The sequence below is a fragment of the Acomys russatus genome, chromosome 20 (assembly GCF_903995435.1).
Source record: "Acomys russatus chromosome 20, mAcoRus1.1, whole genome shotgun sequence".
Classification (NCBI taxonomy): domain Eukaryota; kingdom Metazoa; phylum Chordata; class Mammalia; order Rodentia; family Muridae; genus Acomys; species Acomys russatus.
The window spans coordinates 61169096-61193607 of NC_067156.1; the positions used below are offsets into that span (position 1 = coordinate 61169096).

Below are 24512 nucleotides of genomic sequence, written 5' to 3' on the forward strand. Positions count from 1 at the left end.
AAGCAGCAGCTATAAAGTGTGAGGGGAAAGCCTCTTAAGTTGTATGGGAATAACAACTTAGAGGAAGTGTGAACTCTGTCTCATTCATGAGAGAACTGGAATAGACCTCACGTTATCTGTTCTTGTGCAAACCTTCCTAAAGCTGGAAAGCCTGACCACAGCTTCTTGGGGAAGTGTGCTTCTGTACTTGATGCCCTTCATCAGCAGCTCCTCATCCTGCAAATGAAGTACTGAAGTACCTTATGTTGAGAAGGCAGCTCACTCGCTTGTTTGGTCTCCTAACAAGGGAGACAGATTGCTGGTATTCTCTTATAAAGTAAACAAACAAACTGGCCTGTCTTTCCTGAAGGAAACAACTTCAAGTGACTTTCCACAGAAAGAGAGAAGGGGATATGAGTACGAATGTCCCTGGTTTTGTAAACTGAGAGAGCAGCCCTACCCTGCAACCTCAACAAGAGGACATGCTCTGTCCCTCTCTGCCCCTCCCTTTGCACCAAGCTCACCTCTAAGGCCTCTCCATGGTGGTTCCTTATAAGGTCAAGAACCTGAGTCTCATCTCCAGAACCCACATTAAAAAGCCGAGAATGTTCATTAAAATTTCGGGCTAGGAGTGCATCCCTGTGGTAGAAGGATTGCCCAGCATGCATAAGCATTTGGGTTTAGTGACCAGCACTGCCAATAATGGGGGGCAGTGGAATGGGAGGAAATTTTAAAAAGTGAAAAGTGGTTTAAGGATGTAGCTTAGTGGTCAAGTACTTGTCCAGTGTATGTGAATCCTTGAGTTAATCCCCAGTGTTGCCAAAAACAAAAAAAACAAAAAAGATAGAAAGCCACTCTAATCAGGAAAGAATGTTTATTGGTCTCAGCTTCCTGAATTGTCCTGCTTGTTCTGTCTGAAATAATTAGGGCCTTTCCAAATTGATAATCAAGTCAGTGCTCTTATTTACAAGAACATCACTAAGAAAAATTAAAATCATAGTTTTAGCATTAAAAAAAAATACTGCAGATCACCTCTTAAGGTAAAATGGAGAGTATTTAGAATCAGAATTGCATTTATTTTTAAGCTTCCATCTAACCCATAGAGTCTTTATTCATTAGATACAGTAGAGTTACTATTAGGATATATGACTATATACATTTGTTATTAGGATATATGTGTGTGTGTGTGTGTGTGTGTGTGTGTGTATAAAGTAATATTTGTGGTCCTAATATTAGACATATACATTCAAATTTCTATCTTCTCAGTGAATCGGCTTTCATCATGAAGTCCTCTTTATCTCTCACAATAATACTTTTCTCATTCACCCTACTCTGTCTGCAGTTAACATGGCCACCCCAGCTTTCTTATAATTATGAACTCATATCTATCATTAGATTTATAAGTGTTTCTTTTAAACAGTACATAGTTGGGTCTTGATAGTCATCCAGTTTAAAAACACTGCCATTTAATTGGAGTGTTTAGCCCACTTACATTTAATGCAAATCACCTTTATTCTTTGCATATTGTTCACTTATAGCTTTATTAAGATGCCTCTTAGATTACAGTAATCCATATTCTGAAACGTTCCTGTGCCTAAAGTGACCATTTGAGAACACACCCATCACTCTAGAGACGGAGTTTTACCTGCTGTCTGGTTGGATCATCTGTAGTTCTCAGTCTGTTATCAATGCCAAAATCTGTTCATTGTTTAGGCCCTCAACAGTTCACCGTACATCTTACTGGTTCTTGCTTCCCGGGTATGTCTCAGTACTCTTCCAGACACTCAGATTTCTAGACCTTTCTTGCAGTTTTCTCCTAACTTATATAAAGCTCTGCAAGTTCAAGTGATGGAGTCCCAGTTCCCATCTCTGTCTTCTCAGTGAGCCATTGCTCCACACTTAGGCCTTACTGTTCTGAACCATAGGGTGAGTTAGATTGTTTCTTTAGATAGAAAACATTGCCGGAATCTCGTGTTTCTCTTGTTTTAGGAATTATAATCTTATATTTCAGATTGATCTAAAACAGTTGTTTTATATGTTTCCTCTAAGCTTTAGTTGATTACTGAAGGAAAGTTCATCTGGTACCAGTTAGCCCATCATGACCAAAAGTAGAAATCTCATAAAATATATCCTTAAAAATCACTCTTCCTCAAAAATAATTAATTAATTTAAAAAAGATATCACCTTTCTTGAGAAATGTCATGTTCTATACCTGTGGTCCTGAAACAGCAGAGAACTAGGCTGAGCCGACATACTTACTTGAAAGAACCAACAACTAAGATCCACCAGGCCAAGCAGCTTAGAGTGGGTCGTACAGAGACTGCCATCGCTAGTCCAGTTTGTACCCCAGGGCTTCTCATCTCTGTCCTGTGTTTTCACTGTAGTGATCCCTTGAGAATCTCCTGTGTGTAAGACGGTAATCACAACCTGTGAACCTTTTTCAGTGAGACCCTCACTATGTAAACACCCCCCTAACTGGGTGCATTATATAAGTAATGTCATGGATCCTACTGTGAATGTACTTATGTAAAGGATTATTCATCCGCTTATGGCAGTACCGGTTCCTGCCCAGCCAGTTGCTTTTGCAGTCTACTCAATAAGCCAGGTCCTGAAATTACTTTCAAGCGGATTTCAGAATACGTAATATGTTATGGAACTGTATAATGCCATGTTAGACCTAGGAAAGGAGGGTCTTGGCTTTCTTAATGTAATTGGGCTTTCCTTTGTGTTTTTCAGCTTGTTTTCTCTTCTGTCTAAAAAACACAACAAAGTTCTGGAACAAGCCACCCAGTCCTTGAGAGGTTCCCTGAGCTCCAGTGATGTCCCTCTCCCAGACTATGTAAGTAGCTGCCTTTTCATAGCTGCACATGTCTCTGTGCTGTTAGATTTAAGAACAGCAGTACTTCCCTAAGTCTGACTGCTCTTAAACACCTTATTTCATGGTTATTATGAAATAATTGAAGAAAATCAGACTAAAGTAGTGCTTGTTAATAATCAGGAATCCTAGTAGTCGAGTCAAAACAAAACAAAACAGAAGAACAAAAGAAAAATAAACAAACAAAAAATCCTCTCAAACTAGTTACATAAAACCAGAAGGAAACATCCAGACCATTTTTTTAGAGGAAATGGTTGTATTTAATGGTACTTGCCAATCATGAATATGACTATAATAGGAAAACAAATTTTGTGAAATATATTGAATTCTATATTGAACTTCCCAGTTTTTAGTTGCTTAGAGAGTTTCCTCATCTATAAATTCTTCACTAAGTCCTGAGCTATGTTCCGTAGAATCACTGAGGGGATCTCACTGGGGCCTGTCACTGCGGCCCTCGCTCTAACACTGAGCACATGAGACTGTGACTCACACCATCCCCAGTGCTCTTGCTGCCTTTGCCCAGAGCTAATGGAGCAGGAATGACTGGAGCTGAATCACCTCCTGCACCAGGGATCCAAAAGATGATTTAAGAAAACAGTAGTTGGCCCACAAAATGGCTCCGCAGGTAAGAAGTTTGCTGTGCAAGCCTGATGACCTGAGTTCAATCCTGAGAACCTAGTAAAACTGGAAGGAGAGTAGTTCCATAAAATTGTCCCCTGACCTCCATGCACACTGTAGTGTGCTCACCCCCACACATGCACTATACACACACACAATAATAATAATAATGAATAAAATAAAATTAATCATTAGCAAGTAAATGGATATGTTCCTCTTCTCCCCCTCCCCCCTATTCCTCAGAATTTTAAACTATTAAGTATCCTTGGCAACGGCCACAGAGTTCTGTGTTCTGGACCAGCCCCAGGTGGCTTGTTTGCAAAGCTGGAGAAGGAGAAGGAGAGGGTCTCTGCAGCTCTGCGGTCCCAGATGTGTGCTTTCTGCACCAGAGTGGAGACACCACATTAGCAGAGTTTAATAAGTGCTTAAAAATAAGCCTATGTTTTCCTTTTTGCTGTAACACGTAGAACACTTGGGGTCTACATAGAGCTTTCTGAGTTTATTAAGAAAATGTTTATATTCATTACACTGTATAATTCACAAGTCAGTTGAGTAACAACGTAAAAAGCACATTGCAAGTTACGAAAATATTAGTGTTAGTACAACCATGTTTGTCCAAACACCTCGTGGGAAACCCTTCCATCGAGTTTCAGATAATGAGGAAACTTCCTTGACTGCTTAAGGGAAAATAATACAAAAACTGTACTCTAGTCCTCCACAGAGTGCACCCTGAGGGCAGGAGAGGTGGGGGGAGAGCAGCTAACACTCCGTGGCTGGCGTGCAAGTGTCTCCACGTGAGGCTTTCACAACTTAACTCAGTGAGTGAACAGATAAAGAGGCTTTGCACAGCTTTTAAGAACACTACGGTCCCATTCAAACAAGTTAATCATGTGTCGCAGGGCCTGAATGCAGAAGGGATAGCAAATAAGTTGCAGTAGCTTTTAAATTATAACCGTGTTTTTTCAAATTATTGACCCTGTCAGTGTCATGGAGGTGGTTTCCTTAGCTCCAGCGGTCACCATAGCAACTATCTGAAGAAAGAAAGCTCAAACTTGTGTTCTGGACAGAACCATAGGAAGTATGCTGCCGTTGTTGTCTCAGAGAGCTTTTGAGTCTTCTGTCAGACTGAGTCTGGCATCTCACGCAGGCATTAAGTAAGCACAGGCAGAAACTACAAGGACCCCAGCTGTGGTCCTCAGGAGAAGGATCCCGGTGGGACAGTCAGCTAAGCAGACTCAGTAGCTAGAGCTCAGCTCAGTGCTCCTGGAGTCTTGTTTCACTTGGACTCTCATTACAGACCACGAATTCTGTTCAGTGGCCACTTGAGGAGTGACAGCATAAAGAATGAGCTCTGTATCTGTGTGTCTTAAGTGTTTCTTGGTTTTAAGTTATACTGGTTTAAGTTAAGCAAATCCCAGTGTGTGTAATGTACGTGGAAACAGCCATTTCAGAGCATCTGATAGTTAAAATGTGCAAAGTTGTCTCTTGAGACCAAAATCGTTGAGCACCATTGATGTGTGTGTCTATTATATCTACAGACACACCCTCACCAATTAAATGTACACTGTCTTTATGCTGTCCTTAGTTCTCTGCCCACACAATTGAATGCACCTTAAGGATACAGAAATTGCCAGGCAGTTTTGGTGCACTCCTTTAATCCCAGCACTTGGGAGGCAGAGGCAAGTGGATCTCTGTGAGTTTGAGGCCAGCTTTGTCTACAGAGTGAGTCCAGGACAGCCGGAGCTACACAGAGAGATCCTGTCTTGAACCTCCCTACCCCCCCCCCCAAAAAAAGACATAGGCTGAAAAAATAGATTTGGCAGTTAGGGGGAGACAAGGTTTGTAGCCCAGTGTAGCATCAGACTCCCTGCACCCTCCGCTTCCATTGCCCGGGTGCTAGGATTACAAGCATGAACCACCACACGTGGTCTCTGAGGCCCTGCGGGCGGTAGCTGAGCCACACCCCTCACCTTGTGCCTATTAGCTGCTAAGGATAAAACCCAACTCTGCAAACTGGGATCTACTGGAGATGCCCTGGGTTGCAAGTCTTAGAGTCCATTTTATCTGTGTGGTGTGGAATGAGAATTGTTTGACTATTATCTAGGTAAAATTCATTTTTAATATGTGATAGACATAACTAACTTCTGTGCTTGCTTATTAGAGGTCTTCATTAATTGCTACATGATCTGTATGTTAGTTTGATTCTGCAGTTGTCACATTTTTTTTTTTTTTTTTAAATACAAAAAAAACAGAACATTGCTGAGCTTCTTGTTGTCTAGTTTTATTCCTGGCTCTCTTAGATTTCAGTTTACTAAAAATCAAAGCTATGTTCCTGAAACTTGTTTCCATGATGTTCCCAGTGGAACCCCAAGATGCTTTGCCAATGAATGTTGCCTTGGCCTTCCAATGGCTAGCACTTACAAATAATCTTTTGCATTTATTTATATAACTTATATCTGCTTTTAAACAGTCAGCGTTTTCAGAAGTATAGTATTCCAACCTGACTCCTATACCAAGAAAATTTAACTCTGAGGTTTTCCTGTGTTCTGTCTTTAACTTACTTTCTTGTTAGTGTTTGTTCGTTAGCCTCGGGGCTAGGTAGGGAATGTCCCATTCACAAACCATGGGACAGTTACCTTGACCATAATGGGAAATCCAGAGACATGCAAAGTGTATTTGCCTTTTTTTGTTTGGTTTTGTTTTTGTTTTTTGAGACAGGGTTTCTCTGTGTAGCCTTGGCTGTCCTAGACTCACTTTGTACACCAGGCTGGCCTCCAACTCACAGAGATCTGCCTGCCTCTGCCTCTTTGAGTGCTGGAATTACAGGCATGCGCCGCCACACCTAGCTATATTTGTCATTTTTAAAGCAGTTCCTTTTAGGTGTTTCACTTTAAAACATGCGCATGGTTACTGGCTTTATATGTATTTACTCGAAGGAGAGTGACATAGGCTAGAATATTATGAGGTCTTCTCCTTTGGAATTGCATTAGCATGCTTAAAGCGGGGAGTACATACTACAGCACATAAAGAATTTCAAGTGCAAGAATAAAATAAAATTCAACAGTTGGTGGAGGTTACAAAATTATATAACTGAAGAGGGAGACAGTTTTTTGCAAGTAGGGAGAAGCTTCAGCAGCCACCTCTAAAGGAAGCTGACAGGTGAACTGAGTGCCATTGCCTGTGCTTGCTTTGATTTTTGAGACAGAGTCTCTCTACATATCCCAGGCTGGCCTTAGAACTTACCGCATAGCCTAGACTAGCTTCAAACATGTGATCATCTGCCCCCCCCCCCCCAAGTGCTGGGATTACAGGCCAGCAATACCAAGTGCTGCTTGAAGTATACTTTCCAAAGGAGAGATCACGGTGGAAAAGCATCCCAGTAGTTTCTCCCTTTGGACAGTGGCGTAAAAGTGGAAAAGGACAATATAATCTCCACTGCGTGCTTTGGTGTAGCAGTGTCTGCTTATATAGGTGTTCGAGAATTGTACGTCAGCCCTTGGATGCCCGTACACAGCAGGAGTACCACAGACCAAACACAATGCCAAACGCCGTGTGGTACTTAGAGGACATATAAGTAAATCATTAGGCGTTTGGATTAGGCAGGGACTCCTTAGATGTACCAAAAGCACAAAGAACAAAAGAATAGATTGGATTTCGTCATGATTTTAAACTTTGAGTAGTTTGGGTAGAGTGTTCGCTCCTCTGGCATTCACAAGCCCCTGGGGTTGACTCCAGCATCACACACACCCTGGGAATCCCAGCACTGGGAAGGTGGGGGGCGGGGAGGGGTCAAGAGGATCTGAAGTTCAGGGTCTCAAGGTCATCCTCAGATGTATAGTGAGTTCAGGACCAACCTGGGCTATTTATGGTCTAGCCCTGGGCCCAGAAAAAAAAATTAAAATGAAACTTTGCTTTCATAGAACTCAAATAAGACATTGGAGTGGTTAATAAAAACAAAAGAAGCGCTAGGGGGGCAGAGGCAGGCAGATTTCTATGACTTTGAGGCCAACATGGTCTACATAGTAAGTTCCAGAAGAGCTGGGCCTATAGAGAGAGACTTTATCTCAAGACTGGGAGGAGAGGAGGGAGAGGGCTATGACAGGGATGTAAAGTAAATAAATAAATTAATAAAAAATAACTAAAGAGTGAAAAGATAGCCCAGAAGCCCACAGAATGGGAGAAAATATTTTCAAAGCATGTGTTCAGAATATATGTGTATGTCAGATCCACCACTCAGCAGCAGCAGGTGAGCAGCAAGGCCACGAGGGACTAAGGAACACCAGAGACAGGACTCTACTTCTCAGAGTTCTTGACCTTGTTTGTGTCACTGACCGGTGCTCACTGTGCCCTGCAGCCCCAGAGGTAAGCCAAGCCAGAACACCCATCAGGAGCAAAGAGGGGGTCCGGTTGGCAGGCTTCCAATCATTCGGCTGCCTTTCCTGAACTCCAGGCACCCCACTAAGCTTTGGGTGATACAAACTGGCAAAGTACTCACTGGTACCTGTGTTCTCTCCCCATTAGGCAGCAATGCAACATTTCCCCACACCCTTGCTTCCAGAGCCAAGCTGTAAGGCTGGCTACAGTGCAGCATGCCCAGGAGAAAGTGTCATTTGACTGTGAAGTCCTCCACCCGCCTCGTCCCTAGTCATCTCCTAGCTAGACATGGGAAACCAGGGGAGATACAGCAGCCTAGAAGGTGGTACTGCTTAGATCCCAGGGTCACTTTATGAAGGACAGCTGGCTCCTTGTCAGTCTGTGATGCAAGGTAGCATTTGCTGGAGTTTCACATGGGAAAGGGTCTGTATAGACATTTCTCCAAAGGATAGAAATAGTGGAGGTCATTTAAAAAAAAATCTCCAGCCATCAGGGAACTGTGAGTCAGGGCCATGGTGCTAACCCTTCTCAGCGGCAAGGGTGGCAGGGATCTGAAGGCCAGAGGTAGTGTTAGCAAGCGTGTGAGGAAGTGAGAACCCTCGCGGGCTGCTGTGGGAATGTTAGAGAGGTGATTCAATTACAAGGGAGCAAGCAATTATATTCCTAATACGATATAAATAAATTGAACATGTGTATCCACCTCAATATATGAATGTTCACAGACCCACTTCATAACCATTGAAATAAGTGTAGTCTGAATGTCCACCAACCTGTAAAGGGCTAAATAAAATGTAGTGTTAGCCATTATGGAAAAGAAGGGCAGAGATAATGCTCCTCAAGACAGAAGAGGCTAGAAAACAGCATGACGCTAAGGAAAAGAAGCCAGAAGCAGGAGGGGTCACAAGCTGTATGGTCCCGTTTATTCAGATGCCCAGAACAGGCATGGCCTGGAAAGCAGACAGGAAGTGCATGGGTGTGGGCATGGGAGGCAGAGTGGGATGGAACTAATGGTGGACCCTGGGTTTATGTTGCAGGGATCCTGAAAACGCTTTGGAGTGAAACTAGGGTGGCTGCACAAGTCTGTGAATACACCAAAGCGCAGAGTCAGTGATGTGTGTGTGTGTGTGTGTGTGTGTGTGTGTGTGTGTGTGTGTGTGTGTGTGAATAGCACCTTGATGAAACCATTTTTAAAGTTTTTAAAATTATAATTATATCATTTTCCCATTTTTTTTCTTCTCTTTGGCCCCTACCATGTGCCCCATTCCCTAGCTCTCTTTCAAATTCATGGTCTTTTTTTGTTTTTCTTTCTTGTTGGGGTGCGTATGTTTGTGTGTGTGTGTGTGTGTGTGTGTGTGTGTGTGTGTGTGTTCGTTCCTAAATATATATATATGAAATCTGCTCAGTTTGTGTAATGTTCCTTGTGTGTATGTTTTCAGGGATGACCATTTGGTATTGGATAACCAGTGGTGTCCTCTTCCCTGGGGAAAGACTGTTTCTCTGCTCTCAGAGTTCCTTAGTTGCCTAGGGCTGGGCCTCGTGTTTCCGTCTTGCACGTTAATGTGTCTACTGGACTCTTCCAGCCGTGCTGGTGAGACTTCATGAGTGTAGCTTCTTTGACTGTTGTAGGAGACACAGTCCCATAGCAAAGTTCCTATACCTCTGACTCTTACAGTCTTTCTCCACTTTCTTCACAATGATCCCTGAGCCTTGGGTTTGCGAGTTGTGCTGTAGCTGTGTCCGCCGAGGCTGTGCTGTAGCTGTGTCCGCCGAGGCTGGGCTGTAGCTGTGTCCGCCGAGGCTGGGCTGGAGCTGTGTCCGCCGAGGCTGGGCTGGAGCTGTGTCCGCCGAGGCTGGGCTGGAGCTGTGTCCGCCGAGGCTGTGCTGGAGCTGTGTCCGCCGAGGCTGGGCTGGAGCTGTGTCCACCGAGGCTGGGCTGGAGCTGTGTCCGCCGAGGCTGGGCTGGAGCTGTGTCCGCCGAGGCTGGGCTATAGCTGTGTCCGCCGAGGCTGTGCTGTAGCTGTATCCACCGAGGCTGGGCTGGAGCTGTGTCCGCCGAGGCTGGGCTGGAGCTGTGTCCGCCGAGGCTGGGCTGGAGCTGTGTCCGCCGAGGCTGGGCTGGAGCTGTATCCGCCCGGGCTGGGCTGGAGCTGTATCCTCTGGGGCTGGGCTGTAGCTGTATCCTCTGGGGCTGGGCTGGAGCTGTATCCTCTGAGGCTGGGCTGTAGCTGTATTCGCTGAGACTAGGATGTAGCTGTATCCGCTGAGGCTGGGCTGTAGCTTTACCCGCCGAGGCTGGGCTGGAGCTGTATCCGCCGAGGCTGGGCTGGAGCTGTGTCCGCTGAGGCTGGGCTGGAGCTGTATCCGCTGAGGCTGGGCTGGAGTTGTATCCTCTGAGGCTGGGCTGGAGCTGTATCCGCCGAGGCTGGGCTGGAGCTGTGTCCGCCCGGGCTGGGCTGGAGCTGTATCCGCCGAGGCTGGGCTGGAGCTGTGTCCGCCGAGGCTGGGCTGGAGCTGTATCCTCTGAGGCTGGGCTGGAGCTGTATCCGCCCGGGCTGGGCTGGAGCTGTATCCTCTGGGGCTGGGCTGTAGCTGTATCCTCTGGGGCTGGGCTGGAGCTGTATCCTCTGAGGCTGGGCTGTAGCTGTATTCGCTGAGACTAGGATGTAGCTGTATCCGCTGAGGCTGGGCTGTAGCTTTACCCGTCGAGGCTGGGCTGGAGCTGTATCCGCTGAGGCTGGGCTGTAGCTTTACCCGCCGAGGCTGGGCTGGAGCTGTATCCGCCGAGGCTGGGCTGGAGCTGTGTCCGCTGAGGCTGGGCTGGAGCTGTATCCGCTGAGGCTGGGCTGGAGTTGTATCCTCTGGGGCTGGGCTCCACAGCTCCACATGGTGATCTTGTGCTGTTGTGTGATGTTCTCTGTCTGATGCAGATCAGTTTCCGTGATGAGTCGTTGGGCTGCCCTGTTTAGTGAAGTGTGGTGACAGGTTCTCTCTCCTTCAAGGCTTCATTAGCTCCGAGTAGCTGGCTAGGTTTCCAGTAGCAGGCATGGTTTTCTCTTGTTGAGTGAGTGAAGCCATTTTTAAAAGTCACATTTGGAGGGGTAGGACCAATATTTTGAAGGAGGTAAAATATGTTTCTTGAGCACTAAAGTGCTAATAGTGAGCTTCACGGGTACACAGAGGTGTTAATGTGCCCCTCAGCATGGCTGCAGAGCAGGAGACATGCAGAGCCCATGTCCATAAAGCACAGGACTAGGCTCCAGGGAGATGACCCAGTGTGGAAAGGGTTTGCCATTTGACTGTGAGTCTTCCCATCTATGACTGCCATTGCTAGAACACACATGACAGGAGGAGACAGCCAGCTCCCAGAGACTGTCCTCTGACCTCCATCTGGGTACCATTTTATGCCCCCCCACATAAAATAAAAAATAAATCACTCATTACAATATACATTGCATTATTCTGCAGCTTTTTAAAAAGAGAATTTAATTTTAGAGAAGATTTATGTGCAAAGTATCTATAATATAAATCTTCTTTAACGTTATATTGGCTTACACGTACATGTTTGAAAATACACTTTTCAAATTAAAATGGTCAGCACTGGGAAGTCTGACAGGAGAGGAGAAAGGGTTTCTCCTTCTACTTCACTCAGTTTCCCCCTTTGTTGATATCTTAATGAGCACGTAAAGTTTCTCAGAACTAAAAACATGACTAAAACGCAAATTGTAATGTCAGTGCCTTCATTCTTTTCTTGGGTCCCACGTTGACTTGTTTGTCACGTCTCTGTGATGTCTCCATGGTGTCTCTTGTCCTGTGCTTGGTGAGTTATTTGGAGACTGTCCCTCGGTTTGCATGTGGTTGTTTCTTGTGGGTGTACGAAATGCTGGGCCTTCTTGGGCAAAAGTTCTTCAGCAGCGTGTGGGTGTGTACAGTGCTGCTGCTGCTGCTGTTTACCTAGATCACTTTGCTACGGCAGTGTCCACCAAGGTTTCACATTGTAAACTTGCTATTCCCTTTATAGTTACTCTGTACTTGAGGAGCTGCTTAAATTATGCCGAATCCTTGTCTGCCAAATACTGCCTATAGCACAGACCACAGATTTGCTGTTGATTATCAGTTTTCTCATTCTTTCTACATTTATAAACAGGGAATAGTTTACTATACACTGTAAAATGTTTGCCATAATAAGCCAATTAGCATGTTCATCACCTCACCTGGTTGGTGTGTGTGTGTGTGTGTGTGTGTGTGTGTGTGTGTGTGTGTGTAAAATGAACATTTGAGATCTATTAGCAAATCTCAGGTACACTTAAGAACATTCCAAAGTACAGTCCACATCTGTACACTAAATCTACAGAATTCGTTTGTTGCACAGCTGAAAGCTCATGCCCTCCTATGAACATCTGCTAGCTTCTTCCTCTGCTGCTGTGAGTTCAGCTTAAGGTTCCATCCATAGCGGGGATCACACAGTATTTGTCTTTCTCACATAGCCTATGCCCATGCTACTTCAGATGTAGACACTCCATTTGATTCTGAACAGCACCATGTTGTGCTTGGTTACCATCTGTTGGAGGTAGTTAGATGGCCTCCTGCCTCAGCTCTTGGGCATCATGACACAGTGAATATGAGGGTGCTGATAGCTCTGAGATACTGATTTAATTCTCTCTGGGTGTATACTCACAAGTGAGGTTGGTGGTTTTAATATTATAATGACATATTTTCTTTTTAAAACTTTTTGCATTTCCATACCACCTGTATGTATACAGTGTTGGTTGGTTTGTTTTCGTTGTTCAAGATAGAGTTTCTCCATGTAGCCTTGACTGTCCTGGACTTTGTAGACCGTGCTGGCCTTGAACTCACAGAGATCCGCCTGCCTCTGCCTCCTGAGTGCTGGAATTAAAAGTGTCTGCCACCACCGCCCTGCCTATACACTTGTTTTTAAATGTCAGATAAAAACTTATTTTCTAACTAGAAACTACTCAACCTCCACATCAGACCAGTCCTCATGATTGTACTGTTCCAGCTGGGAATCGGGAGTTGTGGTTTTTCTGAGGCTGATTCTGGCTCCATTATTATTTGGGACATGTAGTTGGTGGCCTCCCATCTTGTGTTTAAAGACCAGTCCCTCTGGAGAGTCAGACTTGTGTTGAGAAGGATACCCCCTCTGTCATTGGGGAGAGGGGACCTTACTGGTACTTCTGCAGAAATATGGTAGACAGCAATTTTTAAGGATTTTAAAAGATCATTTAAAATACTTAAATAATTTTTGTGTTCCTTCCTGTGGCTTCTAAAAAGAAACAGGACATGTTTGTGTAGACTGTGGTAGTGATTAATTAATGTTCTAAGTGAAGTTTAAAGAGCATAGAAAAAATAAGCATGAATATTAAATTCAGCACTAAGGCATGGTACATTTGTGTTTTTAAAGAAGGAAAAACCTAATCAGTTTCTCCCCCCCCCCCCCCGCCCCTTCTTTCTATTCTAGTGGAAACAGTTTTCTTACCTACTACTATGTGGACCAGGTGTAGCAACGCCTTTCGTAGGGGTGTCTCCACGGTTCCTTTTATTTGGTTAAGAAGCCCCATTTTGATTTTCTGTCTGCTTGGGTTCTGGTTGCTTTTTCTTCTTCCTCCCTTTCTGCCTGAGTTCCTTGTTCCTAATGGGGGGGAGGGGTCCTACTATTTGGAATTTTCTTTGATTTACCCTTGATTTACATGGCAAATAGAAAGCAGCTGTCCACTTAAGCATCTCATTCTTGAAGCCATAGTCCCCTCCAGCGTCATCTGGAAATAATGTAGCTTGTAAAACAAAGCTAAGAAGAAAAGGCAATGTTTGTTTTATGTGGGATAAATGATTTCTGTTGGGGTCCTTTAATTCGGCTATTATGAGGGTTATTAAAAAGCAGTATTACAAAAGAGGCTTAAATGAAAAGAATTTTTTTGAGCTGGTATCTTATTATTACAGTTGATTATAGTCAAAGCTACAAATGTTTTAGAAATGGCACTTTATTTTAGTTTCTCCAAATAAGACCCAAAAAACCCAGTAATCTTACTCATTGTATGAGTGGAAATTCAATCTTTTCCTTGATTGATTTAATTTCTGAAAACAAATTGTATTTGAGAATTCAGTTCTAGCTTTTTTTTGCCCCATGAATTTCTGAAAAATTCTTACAAGAATAATCCTTGCAGGACTATCTGAGGATCGTCATAGGAGTGTGGAGAAGGACATGAAACGCATCAGTCCATTAGACTCGAGGCATTATTTAAAAGTCAGTGCATTCCAAGTAAAGCCTTGGCAACTTAATGTATTCATGAGTAACTTGAGTCCGTACGATATGAATGTAGGGCATTCAATAATGGGAATTGGTTTACTTTGGGAAGTAGAAAGGCAAGGTCACTCTTGCTTTGACAGGTGCTAAGAGTCCAGTCTGTTATTGAACTATGTCAATTTTTCATGTATTTGTTAATACAACAGCTGCTTCCATGTAGCTACTGTTCAAGAACTACACTTCGGGGTTTAAGTGAGGGCACTTAGCATGTCCATTTAACTCACTATGGCAGGCAGATGTGCTTATATCATACTTTAAGTAACCTGTAGTCTCTCCTGGTGATTTCTGAGATCTTAAATGAATGTTTTGCCAAAGGACCTAAGAAATGTGCAATGTTTCCTTTCACACACAGTCTTGCTAGTGTACTGGGCAATTAGTGTTCATCCTCTGTAAGGTCATGTTTTCAGCCTGTGTTGTTGGCTCAGGATGTCATACCAAAGTATAGATTGAGTGACTTCAACAATAAACACTTCTCACCATTTGGAGGCTGAAGTCCAAGATTGGGGTGCTAGCACAGTTGGGGTGTCAGTGTACTTAAGGAGCCTTTTGTCGGTGCCTACACTCAGCTGTTCTTCGCTCCTCCTATCTGACAGCCGGCCCCTACCTGCCTCCCTCCCGGAGAGGCTCTCTCTCCACTTCCTACTCAGATGGGTGTATTCATGTGAATTTGGAGAACGGGTGAAGAACCAACTAAGAGACTTTTGTTGGAAACAGTTACCTGTGAAGAGTGAAGGAGTGTGTCAGGCTGACAGGAATGAAATGATTCTCTGAGTGTTTCTTGTCCTGTGATGTAACTTATGAACGATACCTGATTCTGAAACAACCCAACAATCAAATGAATCTCATTGGTTAGCAACCAGACATCTAAAGGGCACCGCCCCTAGTCAGCTATATCTTAATGGCACAGGTGACAAAGAGACATGACCATTTTTACTGGTGACATTTGTATAGAAGCTTTGGTTTTGTTATTTCAAGATTCACATCTGTGACTCGTAAGAAAAGGTGAGTAATTGTGACATATTTTAATTTTGTTTTCCCCACTCTCTTGGGAACCTGAGCTTCCTGGGGAAAGCATTATATACAGATGTAAAATAAAAGCAATTAAGTAAAACCTTTGATCTTGAATTTGAATAGGAGTGATCTGTTTAGGTTTTTTTCCTTCATATCTCTGGCTGTGTCTAGTCATTTTACATATATTCTTTGAACTCACAAAAACAGTGACCAACCCATCCAAGAAGCTTTGATCGTTTCAGTAATGGCTCTTCCACTAGAAGCCAAGCCAATCTGCCCCTCATGTAGGGTGTAACACAAGGTAACAAAAGAGATTGAGGAGACTCCTCTTTGGAGAAGCATTATAGTGGATAACCAACACTGAGCTTGGCTGCCCACTTACAGAAAGATGCTGCTTTGATCTCATCCGTCCCAGTTAGACACACCCACCACAAAACAAAACAAAGTACTAGCAAAAGCCCAATCTGTTCAAGCCTCTAGCTCTGCTACCAACTTAAGTATCAAACGGGCCTATTGCACAGTCTGTGCAGCCCCCTGGTAGACATGAGGGCCCCAGAGTCTGCTTGTAACAAATACCTTTAAAACCATTCTAGAAATAGGGAAATACACAGGTGTTGCCTTTTTTGTTGTTGGGTTTTGCTTTTGCTTTTGTTGCATTTGTTTTTCTGATTTGGTTTGTGTTTTGAAACGAGGTCATACTATGTATCCGAGGCTGGTCTGGAACCCACAGCAATCCTTCTGTCTCATTATTACATATTCTGTTTCCTTATTTTACATTGAGAACAGTATAAAGAATTTGAATTGACAGTTTCACAAAGGGGAACTACAAAGATGAAAACTGGACTGTAGAAAATCTATATTCTTCATGCATGAGTAGCTATCTGTTCCCTATTCTCAGGAGCAAAAAAAAAAAAAAAAAAAAACAAAAACCAAAAAACAAAAAAAAACCCACTTAAATTCTTACTTTATAAATCATTTGTGCATTTGAGTCTCAGTTTTTACCCTCTAAGAACAGATTATAGATTTAGACATTCCTGAGTTGAAACCTGCTTATTTCTCATAACAACTACATTATAATAAAGAAATTCCTTAATGTAATTGTGCTTCAATTTCTACCTGAAAAAAAAAAAAAAACAAGCCAACAGTTCTGTTAATGCTCGCCATAGTGGCTTCCATCTGGAGTCCCAGCACTCTAGAGGCTGGGGCAGGAGGATCGCCAGGAGTTTGAGGCCAGCCATGGCTTATGTAGCCTGAAATACATAGTAAGATCCTGCTCCCCCACGCCCACCCAAAAATCCTGTTAATTGCTTCTTTGGTTTTTCTCAATTGCTTCTAGTAGCTGGGTTGAATAGACAGCATATTATCCATAGACGTGCATCTGAAACAGTCATTTATTGAAATCATGTTTCCCCACAGCACTTGGTGAACAGTCATGAGGAGACAGATGCAGGAATCCTGCCTCAAAGAAATAATAGAGTACAAAAAAAAGTGTGTCTCATTTAGCAAGTAAATAAATGCATAATTATAACAGACTTAGGGAAAATAGCAGGGGCATAACCCAAGAGGAATTTGAGAATTGTAATTTAGATTTAGGGACATAGATACTTCTGATATTTAAGAGACCTGCTGGATAAGTAAATAGACAATAGAATTAGCCAGGGGAAGAAGTAGGGCACTATATTTAACAGCATGACAAGGGCCCTGAGACAGAAGTGGCTGGTACGACTTTGAGCATGGCTAGCAGGGAGAGAGTAACCCTGAATGGAGTCACAGATGAGCGCCAGGCTTTGCCCAGCACAGGGCAGTATAAGAAGTTAGCCCATCACCCACAGCTCAGCATGGACTCACTGAAGAGCTCTGGGTAGTAGAGTGCTCAGCTTTGATGTACCTTTGGAAAATACCGTAGGGGGGAAATGGTTTTAAAGAGTAAGAGTTGAGGCTGGTGAGGCAACCTCAGAGAAAGCTAAGCTGTGGGTTCTTAACTAACATGCGCTGAGCTATGGTGAGAAGGTGACATCAGAGGAAAGGAGGGATCCACCCAGTCTGAGTATTTCAGCCTTTAGAAGCTTGATAGAAAACCCAGTGTTAACAGAAGTTGGGGAGATCTCAAGCCAGGTGTATGGTGTTAGGTAGGCATGTGTGCTGCTAGTCACCTTGACACAAGCGCTAGTCATTTTGGAAAAGGGACCCTCAACTGAGAAAAGCTGCTCCCACTAGACTGGCCAGTGGGCAAGCCTGTGAGGCATTTTCTTGATTGATGGTTGGTGTGGGAGGGCCCCACTCACTATGGGCAGTACCACCCCTGGGCTAGAGATCCAGGTTCTAAGAGCTTTAAGAAATCAGGCTGAGCAGGCCAGTAAGCAGCAATCTTCCATGGCCTCTGCATTAGTAGGTTCCTGCCCTGACTTCCCTCACGACAGAGTGTAACCTCAGAATTGTAAATGAAACAGACCGTGTCCTTGGCTGTGCTCTATCGCCACTGTAGAAACCTAACTAGAATGGCGTGTCTTGAAGAATCAATTCTAAGTTGAAGATTGAGTATGAGGGTGAAAACATATCCATTAGATTTAGCAAAACAGGTAGCACTAGCCCACTTGGGAGTACAGTGTTTAACTAGTATTCACCGACAGCTAAATTCATGCTAAGGTCGCTTTAAGCAGTAGATTAATGTAGTTGAAGTCTAAGAAAAAGGGGGGAATAGCATTAGTTTTTTCCTCAGTCTATTTTCCTTTCTTATTGTGTCTGTACTTCTGTTGCCATCGTTTTTCACCATGCTCTGAGAAGTTCTTGTATGGACTCTAATTCTAATAGGTGAGCTTGTTTAAAATACCTTTTAGGGCAAGGGAAATGGCTAAAATGAAGAGCAGTCACACAGCATGAGGACATGACTTCAGGTCCTAGAACCTGTATAAAAATCGGAGCACAGTGGCTTGCACTTGTAATCCCAGCGTTGAAGAGACTGAGAAAGAAAAAATCCCTGGGGCTGGCTGGCCAGCCAGTCTAGCCAAATCCAGGTCCAGTGAGAGACCCTGCCTCAAAAAAATAAAGGTGCAGCGTGATGAAGGAAGACACCTAACATCAACCTCAGGCTCCACAGCGCCTTACACTGACTAGCAGCCTGCACATGGTTCAAAAAAATACTCCTAAAAAGCAAGTATAAGCTGTGTTTTGGCTTTACAAATGTTTGTCATTTTCCTATCAAAATATAGAAGAGGAAGAGACTTGGAGAACTGAGTAGCCGTCAGGAAGTGAGCACCGTCTAACAAAAGACGATAGCTCCACGTGTGCATACTCATGTGTGCTTGTGCCAACTCAAAAGCTTTACATTGTTGTTTTTCTGAGGCTTTTATCCCAGTGTCCTTACTATTATATTACTTCTGTAGAGCCTTCTGTCCGATGAGTTCAAAGCATTTACAGTCATCAAGTCACTTATTTCTTGGATTTATTGAATGGGCACCCATTGTTCAAAAGCCTGGGGGCGTAAGTACAAAGTTATAAAAGCACACAAATTAACTGTAATAGCACAGGAGTAAGAGAAAGCCTGCAGGATTGCAGCTTTGCCTGTTAGGAATGCTGTACTCTTTATAAAAAAAGAAAAGAAAAGAGTAAGAAAGGAAAAAAAAAAACCTAACAACCTAGAATTCACCCTGTCCTGAGAGCTATAGAGAAATTTGTCAAAGGAATGGCCGTGACGTGCTGTTCAGAGAATCCTGGCTGGACTGTGAGAGCATCTGGAACAGACTTCTGCACTCCTAGACCTAGGTTTTTGCTCTAGAAACAAAACATAAGAAACCCTTGTTTCCTCCCTGTGTCTGCTATGGACATTCAGGCAAAGGAGCATTGGTTGACAGCGATTGTCTCAAAGCAACATCATAAAATGTGAGCCATGGTCTCAGTCTCCGGTTCTCAGCTTTTTAACATACATGAGTACATGTCTCCTTTTTTTTTTTTTTTAAGTTAAATGACAGTGTTTAATGTATTTCATAATATTTACACAAAAGTTAAAATGGTTAGTCTGCTTCTTTTATACAAGTGATACTTTATTAACTAGAAAATTATTGCCAGTAGTCAAAACAGTGTGTTTTTATAAATGCTTATCTAGCACTTGTTTATCCATATTTCTGCTTGGGATACTGTCATGAATATGGGAATATTATTGCTATTAATTTCATTACTGAAATAAAAGTGTCTTTTTCAACATCAAATTTCATTTCTTGTTAACTAGAAAAAACAGTAGAGTACTTTGAGGCCTCCCATTGAAGCCATGAAAAGTAGTGGCAAATTTAGTAGTCATACACTACAGATATTTTGTGCTTAATATTCATTAGAGTACATGTCTCCTTATGTCTCCTTTATTCAAGGCCGTGGTGTGGGTGCTCAGGGCCGGCCCATGCCCGGCCGTGGTGTGGGTGCTCAGGGCCGGCCCGTGCTCGGCCGTGGTGTGGGTGCTCAGGACCGGCCCGTGCTCGGCCGTGGTGTGGGTGCTCAGGACCGGCCCGTGCTCGGCCGTGGTGTGGGTGCTCAGGGCCGGCCCGTGCTCGGCCGTGGTGTGGGTGCTCAGGGCCGGCTCGTGCTCGGCTGTGGTGTGGGTGCTCAGGGCTGGCCCGTGCTCGGCCGTGGTGTGGGTGCTCAGGGCTGGCCTGTGCTTGGCCAGGGTGTGAGTGTTCAGGAAGGGGGCTACTACAGAAGCCACTCTGTTTCTATTTTCATACTGGTTTTCTTGAATTTCAAACTATGATCATTAATTACATTGATGAAAAAAATTTAAGTTTAGGGGAAAGAAATATGAGTATTTAGAAGTAGACCCTCATGAGTAGCCAATGTTTGGAATCATTTTCAAGTTTCATTTCACATGTAACCCCCAGAGTTCAGGCCATGGGAAGGATCATGATGCCTTTACTCTAGAGGACACAGTTTGGTTTTTAGTAATTTGGGGAGAGATTGGCACAAACTGCTGATAAATTTGTGTTCCACCATTAGGTGCTTTCTTCTAGAATGTCCTTTAGCTGGAAGGCTCTGATGCCATGTGGACATTTCCTACACTTCTTCATGCAGGCCTCTCTACCATGTCTGTATAACCCCCCACCCCCTTCCTTATACCAGGTCCCATAATTCACCATCCTCCTCACAGGACCCATGAGTTCTACCTTTCCATAGGCAGTGCCCATTCTGTATCTGCTAAGTGGCGTGTGTTACCTGGGAACATCATGATGGCTAGACAGGTGAATAAGCCGTATCACTTGCCCTGGTAACCTAGGGCTCCTAGCAAGACTTCCCCATCAGCCCAGTTGACACTAAACTCTGCCAAGGCCACATGGCAGAGACGCACAGAACCCTGGGCACATGTTGATTCAGTGCTGTATCACCAGAGCTCTTCCAGGCCACAAGGCAGTTTCCTCTAGCACCTGGCAGGAGAGATGGTGTCAAAGGCAGGCTGCAGCTTTTGCATGGGCAGCTCATACACTGTGGAATTTTCCCTCTGTGCTTTGGTCTGCCTTTTGATTTCCTTATTCTTTCTGCTCAACATGTCTAATTTCTCATACTGTTTACTCAAATTTTAATAGACTTAAAGTTGAAGCCACTGAGAAGCTTGTAGTCATTCTTTAATTTTGCTTAGCATACCAGAGGTAGAGATGGCTGTGACATTTGCATAATAACCAGCAAATTAGTCCAAATAATGTCACAACAAATTTCTTTCATATTAACCAAATGTGTAGGAAACTCTGCTTCCCAAAATGCTTACAGAGAGAGGCACTGTAAGCTAGGAGTGCTGTGGGATTACTAAAATTGGCTTTTTACTACCATCGCCTGGCTCCTAATGTGATAGCTCAGGAAACCCAAAGTGTTTTCAGAATCAAACCCAGAGCCTTGCTTATGGTGGACAAGCGTCAAAGCACTGACTACATATAGTTAGGACTATTTTAGCTGACAATTAACTTTATTGACAGTGAGGGGTGCATGTGTGCTCATGTGGCTGTGGGGACACAACGTCAGCCTTGAGTGTCATTCCTTACTAGTGAACCCCAGTGCTGGCATTACAGGTACACACCACACACCCAACCCTGGCCTGGGACAGTAGAGGAGGGCACACATGTGCTGTGGTGACCATGTGGAGGTGAGAGGACAGCTTTGTGGGTCAGTTCTCACCTTCCACCTTTACGTGTGCTCAGGGCTACATGCTTACATGGCAAGCACTGTATTGTTTTCAGACTCAAATCCAGAGCCTTGCTGCCTTGCCAGCCTCAGTGGCTTTATTGGTAAAAGCGGATTTTTCTGTAATTGTTCCTATGCATATTTAGGTTAGTGCCAAAGTTAAATGAATGACACTCATTATGAAAAAGCCTTTCTGTCAGCCTCTCTGGTTGAGCAAGAACAATTCAGCCTGGATGGAATGCATTTGAGGTAGCGTGCTGTCTACCATCTCTAACTCTGGGTCTTGGGAAGCATGGTCTGCCTCAAACTAAACAAAAACCTGGAACTGAAAATTTCTCATGTATAAACTCATGGGACAGCTGACCAGAGAAGTATGACACTTTCTTTTACCTGATGCTAATTTCTTTTCTTTTTCTTCATAGTCAAAGACCAGAAAGTCAAGCTAAAAAAAACCAAAATGTCTTTTGTTTTTGTTTTGTTTTGTTGCTGAAACAAGCTCTCATTGTGTACTCCAGACTTATTCAAACTCAAAATCATGCTGTTCCTGCCTCAACCTCTTTGTGTAGGAACAGCGAGCATGTGCTGCACACCCAGCCAAAAAGTCATTTCTCCCTACACATTTCCATAGCACTTACAGTTAGTGAGTCCTTTTTTAAATCAGACAACTCTATAACTCTGGAGTATAGACAGGCGTGACATTTCTGCTTAACAAGAGGGTCAGTTTTCTCAGAGGTTGAAGGGGTTGTTTACCTCAGAGCTAGGCCAGATGCTCCTGGCCCAGCATCCTTCCATCTCACTAGGGAATATCTGTGAACACATACTGTTACAGAGGCCAAGCTCTAGCCTAGTGCCAGCTCTGCCCAGTCAGCTCTCAAGGCATCAGCATGAAGTAGGTCCAGGAAGAAGAGGTTTGCTTGTCACTTTGCTCCCAGCAGAAGCCATGATGGAACTAGCATTGTTTGAAACCTTGGCACACTGTGGGAAACGTCATTATTATATTACTGCCTAGAGCAGTCACTCTACTTGGGTAAAAAAATGCCACCTAGTGAACCCAATGGCGTGGATACCAGAGCTTGAAATGTTTCTGCTCCCAGCACACTTGTTACCACAGTGTCTCCTGTGTAGTTATTTTCTTCTCCATAATAAAATCTCTTCCTTATATTCCCAAAGCATTAGAGGGGACTGGGTCGTGGACTGTTGGTGCAGTGGTGCCATGCTTGTGTAAAGACCTGAGGTCACCCCAGCCCCCACAGAAAGGCCTAGGCATGGTAACACGTGCCTCTGAGATTACTGCAGAAGTGTGGGGTCCTGGAGCTCACGGCCACATGCCTTCAAGAGACCCTGTCCCAAAAAATAAGATAGAGGGCAATAGAGGACTCCAACGTTGATCTCAGGCCTCCATACGTGTGCACAAACATGCACACAAAAGAGTTGCATATAGCAAAGGGAGAGGCAGGGGATCTCATCCCTCTTTGCCAGTAAATTGTTACTCAGGACACTCCCAAAAGAGCTTATTCTGCATCAAATCAGGTCTTCCTCTACCTCAGAAGGACTGGCTTCATGTTAGGTAACAGTTCGCTTCCTATTTTAATTTTAATCTTTTATTTATTGATAATTTCTACACACTTCTTCCAGGGGAAAAAAGCAGATATCTGTGCTGCCCCCCCCCCATCCCAACACACACACACACACACACACACACACACACACACACTTGACAGCAGTTAGCAAAAGATAGGCAGTCCCAACTTAGGATATGACACTACGCCTGGGCCTTCTGAAGTCGGACCCTATGTAGGGGCTGGATATTCAGCTCCACCCCACCCCCAATTGATTCCACAGCATATGAGCACAGAGAATGAGAATTTTAAGTTCTTAAGCATATAATCACAGACAGTAGTTGAAAGTGGATTACGTATGTTCTCTGGATGAGTTTGAGGGCTAGAAACTATAAATCCACCCACATTTGTGCTGGGGATATCTTGACACTACTGTGGCAAATGTTCTTTGTTATAAAGATCTTCAGACTCCTTTTAAAATCAACTTCTGCCATAAGAAATAAAATGCAAAAAAAAAAAAAAATAAAAATAAAAAATAAAAATAAAAAAAAAAAAAAAAAAAAAAAAAAGAAATAAAATGCAAATTTAGTACAGGGCCACCTCCTAAAGTTTCTGAGTGGTAATTGCTGGGCAATAGACAGTTTCCATGGCAACTTCAATGAGCCCTTGCTCTAATTGTAGGTATAAACTGAGTCAGCCCCACTGCCATTGACCTTGGCTGAATTGTGGGTATTAGTTATCTGGACAAAATGTAGGCGTTGTCCCATTCATTAGGCAACTGTAACCACAGCTTTTGATCATCACAGTGGAACAGCAGGCTTTAAGTCAGGCTGTCTTCAGTTAGGGCCACCTGTATCAGTTAGGGTCACAGCATTAGACTTGCAGTATTTTTAGCATATTTCTAAACAAATTAACTGGTTAGTGTAACAGTAATATTTACATCTTTTAAGTTCTTGGGTTAAGAGTTCAATTTTAATGGCTATTTTTAGCTCCTTGAAAAGCTCAGTATATCAATGTTTTGCTCTTAAATGTTTTCTGAGTGAGTATTTGTATTGATTCTACATTTTAAAAATATTTTGTTATGCTAGTGTGTGTGTGTGTGTGTGTGTGTGTGTGTGTGTGTGTGTGTGTGTGTGTGTGTGATTTCTCTGTGCATGCACATGCTAGAGGTCAGAGGCCTTAGATCCCTGAAGCTGGAGCAGAGTCGGTTGTGAACTGGCCGAGGGGTGGGATCCTCTGGCAGAGCACCTGCTCACTACTCCTGGCCACCGAGCCGTCTCTAACCCTCGAGTCTGCTTTCTGTTTCCTCCCATGTCAGCACACCCTTTTTTCTTACTTCACATACTTCCAAACAGAAGCAGCTCCTGACTTGTATACTTCCTTTTCTAAGTCTAGCAATATGATCATAACTTTCTCCTCCACCGAGTGACTGTGCTCACACAAGTAGACTAACTCCTGCAGCTTCCAGGATCCTTGAAACTACCCACGTTGTAGCTTTTTATCCCAATGCTGTACCTGGTCTGTATCACCATATTGAGTGTCCTGATGACACTGGTTCTTACTTTTACTTTTGAATGAATTTTACCAGATTTTAAAGTTATAATTATGTTTGTGATTTAAGAGA

General features: G+C 43.6%; 3 protein-coding genes across 4 annotated transcripts in view; 2 read left to right on the forward strand and 1 right to left on the reverse strand.

Moving 5' to 3' along the window:
- The window catches only part of Rpl17 (ribosomal protein L17), a 390846-nt gene that overhangs the window by 203049 nt on the left and 163285 nt on the right, over positions 1 to 24512 (forward strand). The window lies entirely within an intron of this gene.
- Positions 1 to 24512, forward strand: part of Dym (dymeclin) — a 262842-nt gene that overhangs the window by 159307 nt on the left and 79023 nt on the right. For both annotated transcript variants that reach the window (XM_051163665.1, XM_051163666.1), the window contains one exon: positions 2716 to 2818. In XM_051163665.1, coding sequence (XP_051019622.1) covers positions 2716 to 2818 — 103 coding nt within the window. The remainder of the gene's footprint in view (positions 1 to 2715; positions 2819 to 24512) is intronic.
- Ctif (cap binding complex dependent translation initiation factor) overlaps positions 1 to 24512 on the reverse strand; it is a 464175-nt gene that overhangs the window by 7710 nt on the left and 431953 nt on the right. The gene's annotated exons all lie outside the window — the stretch shown is intronic.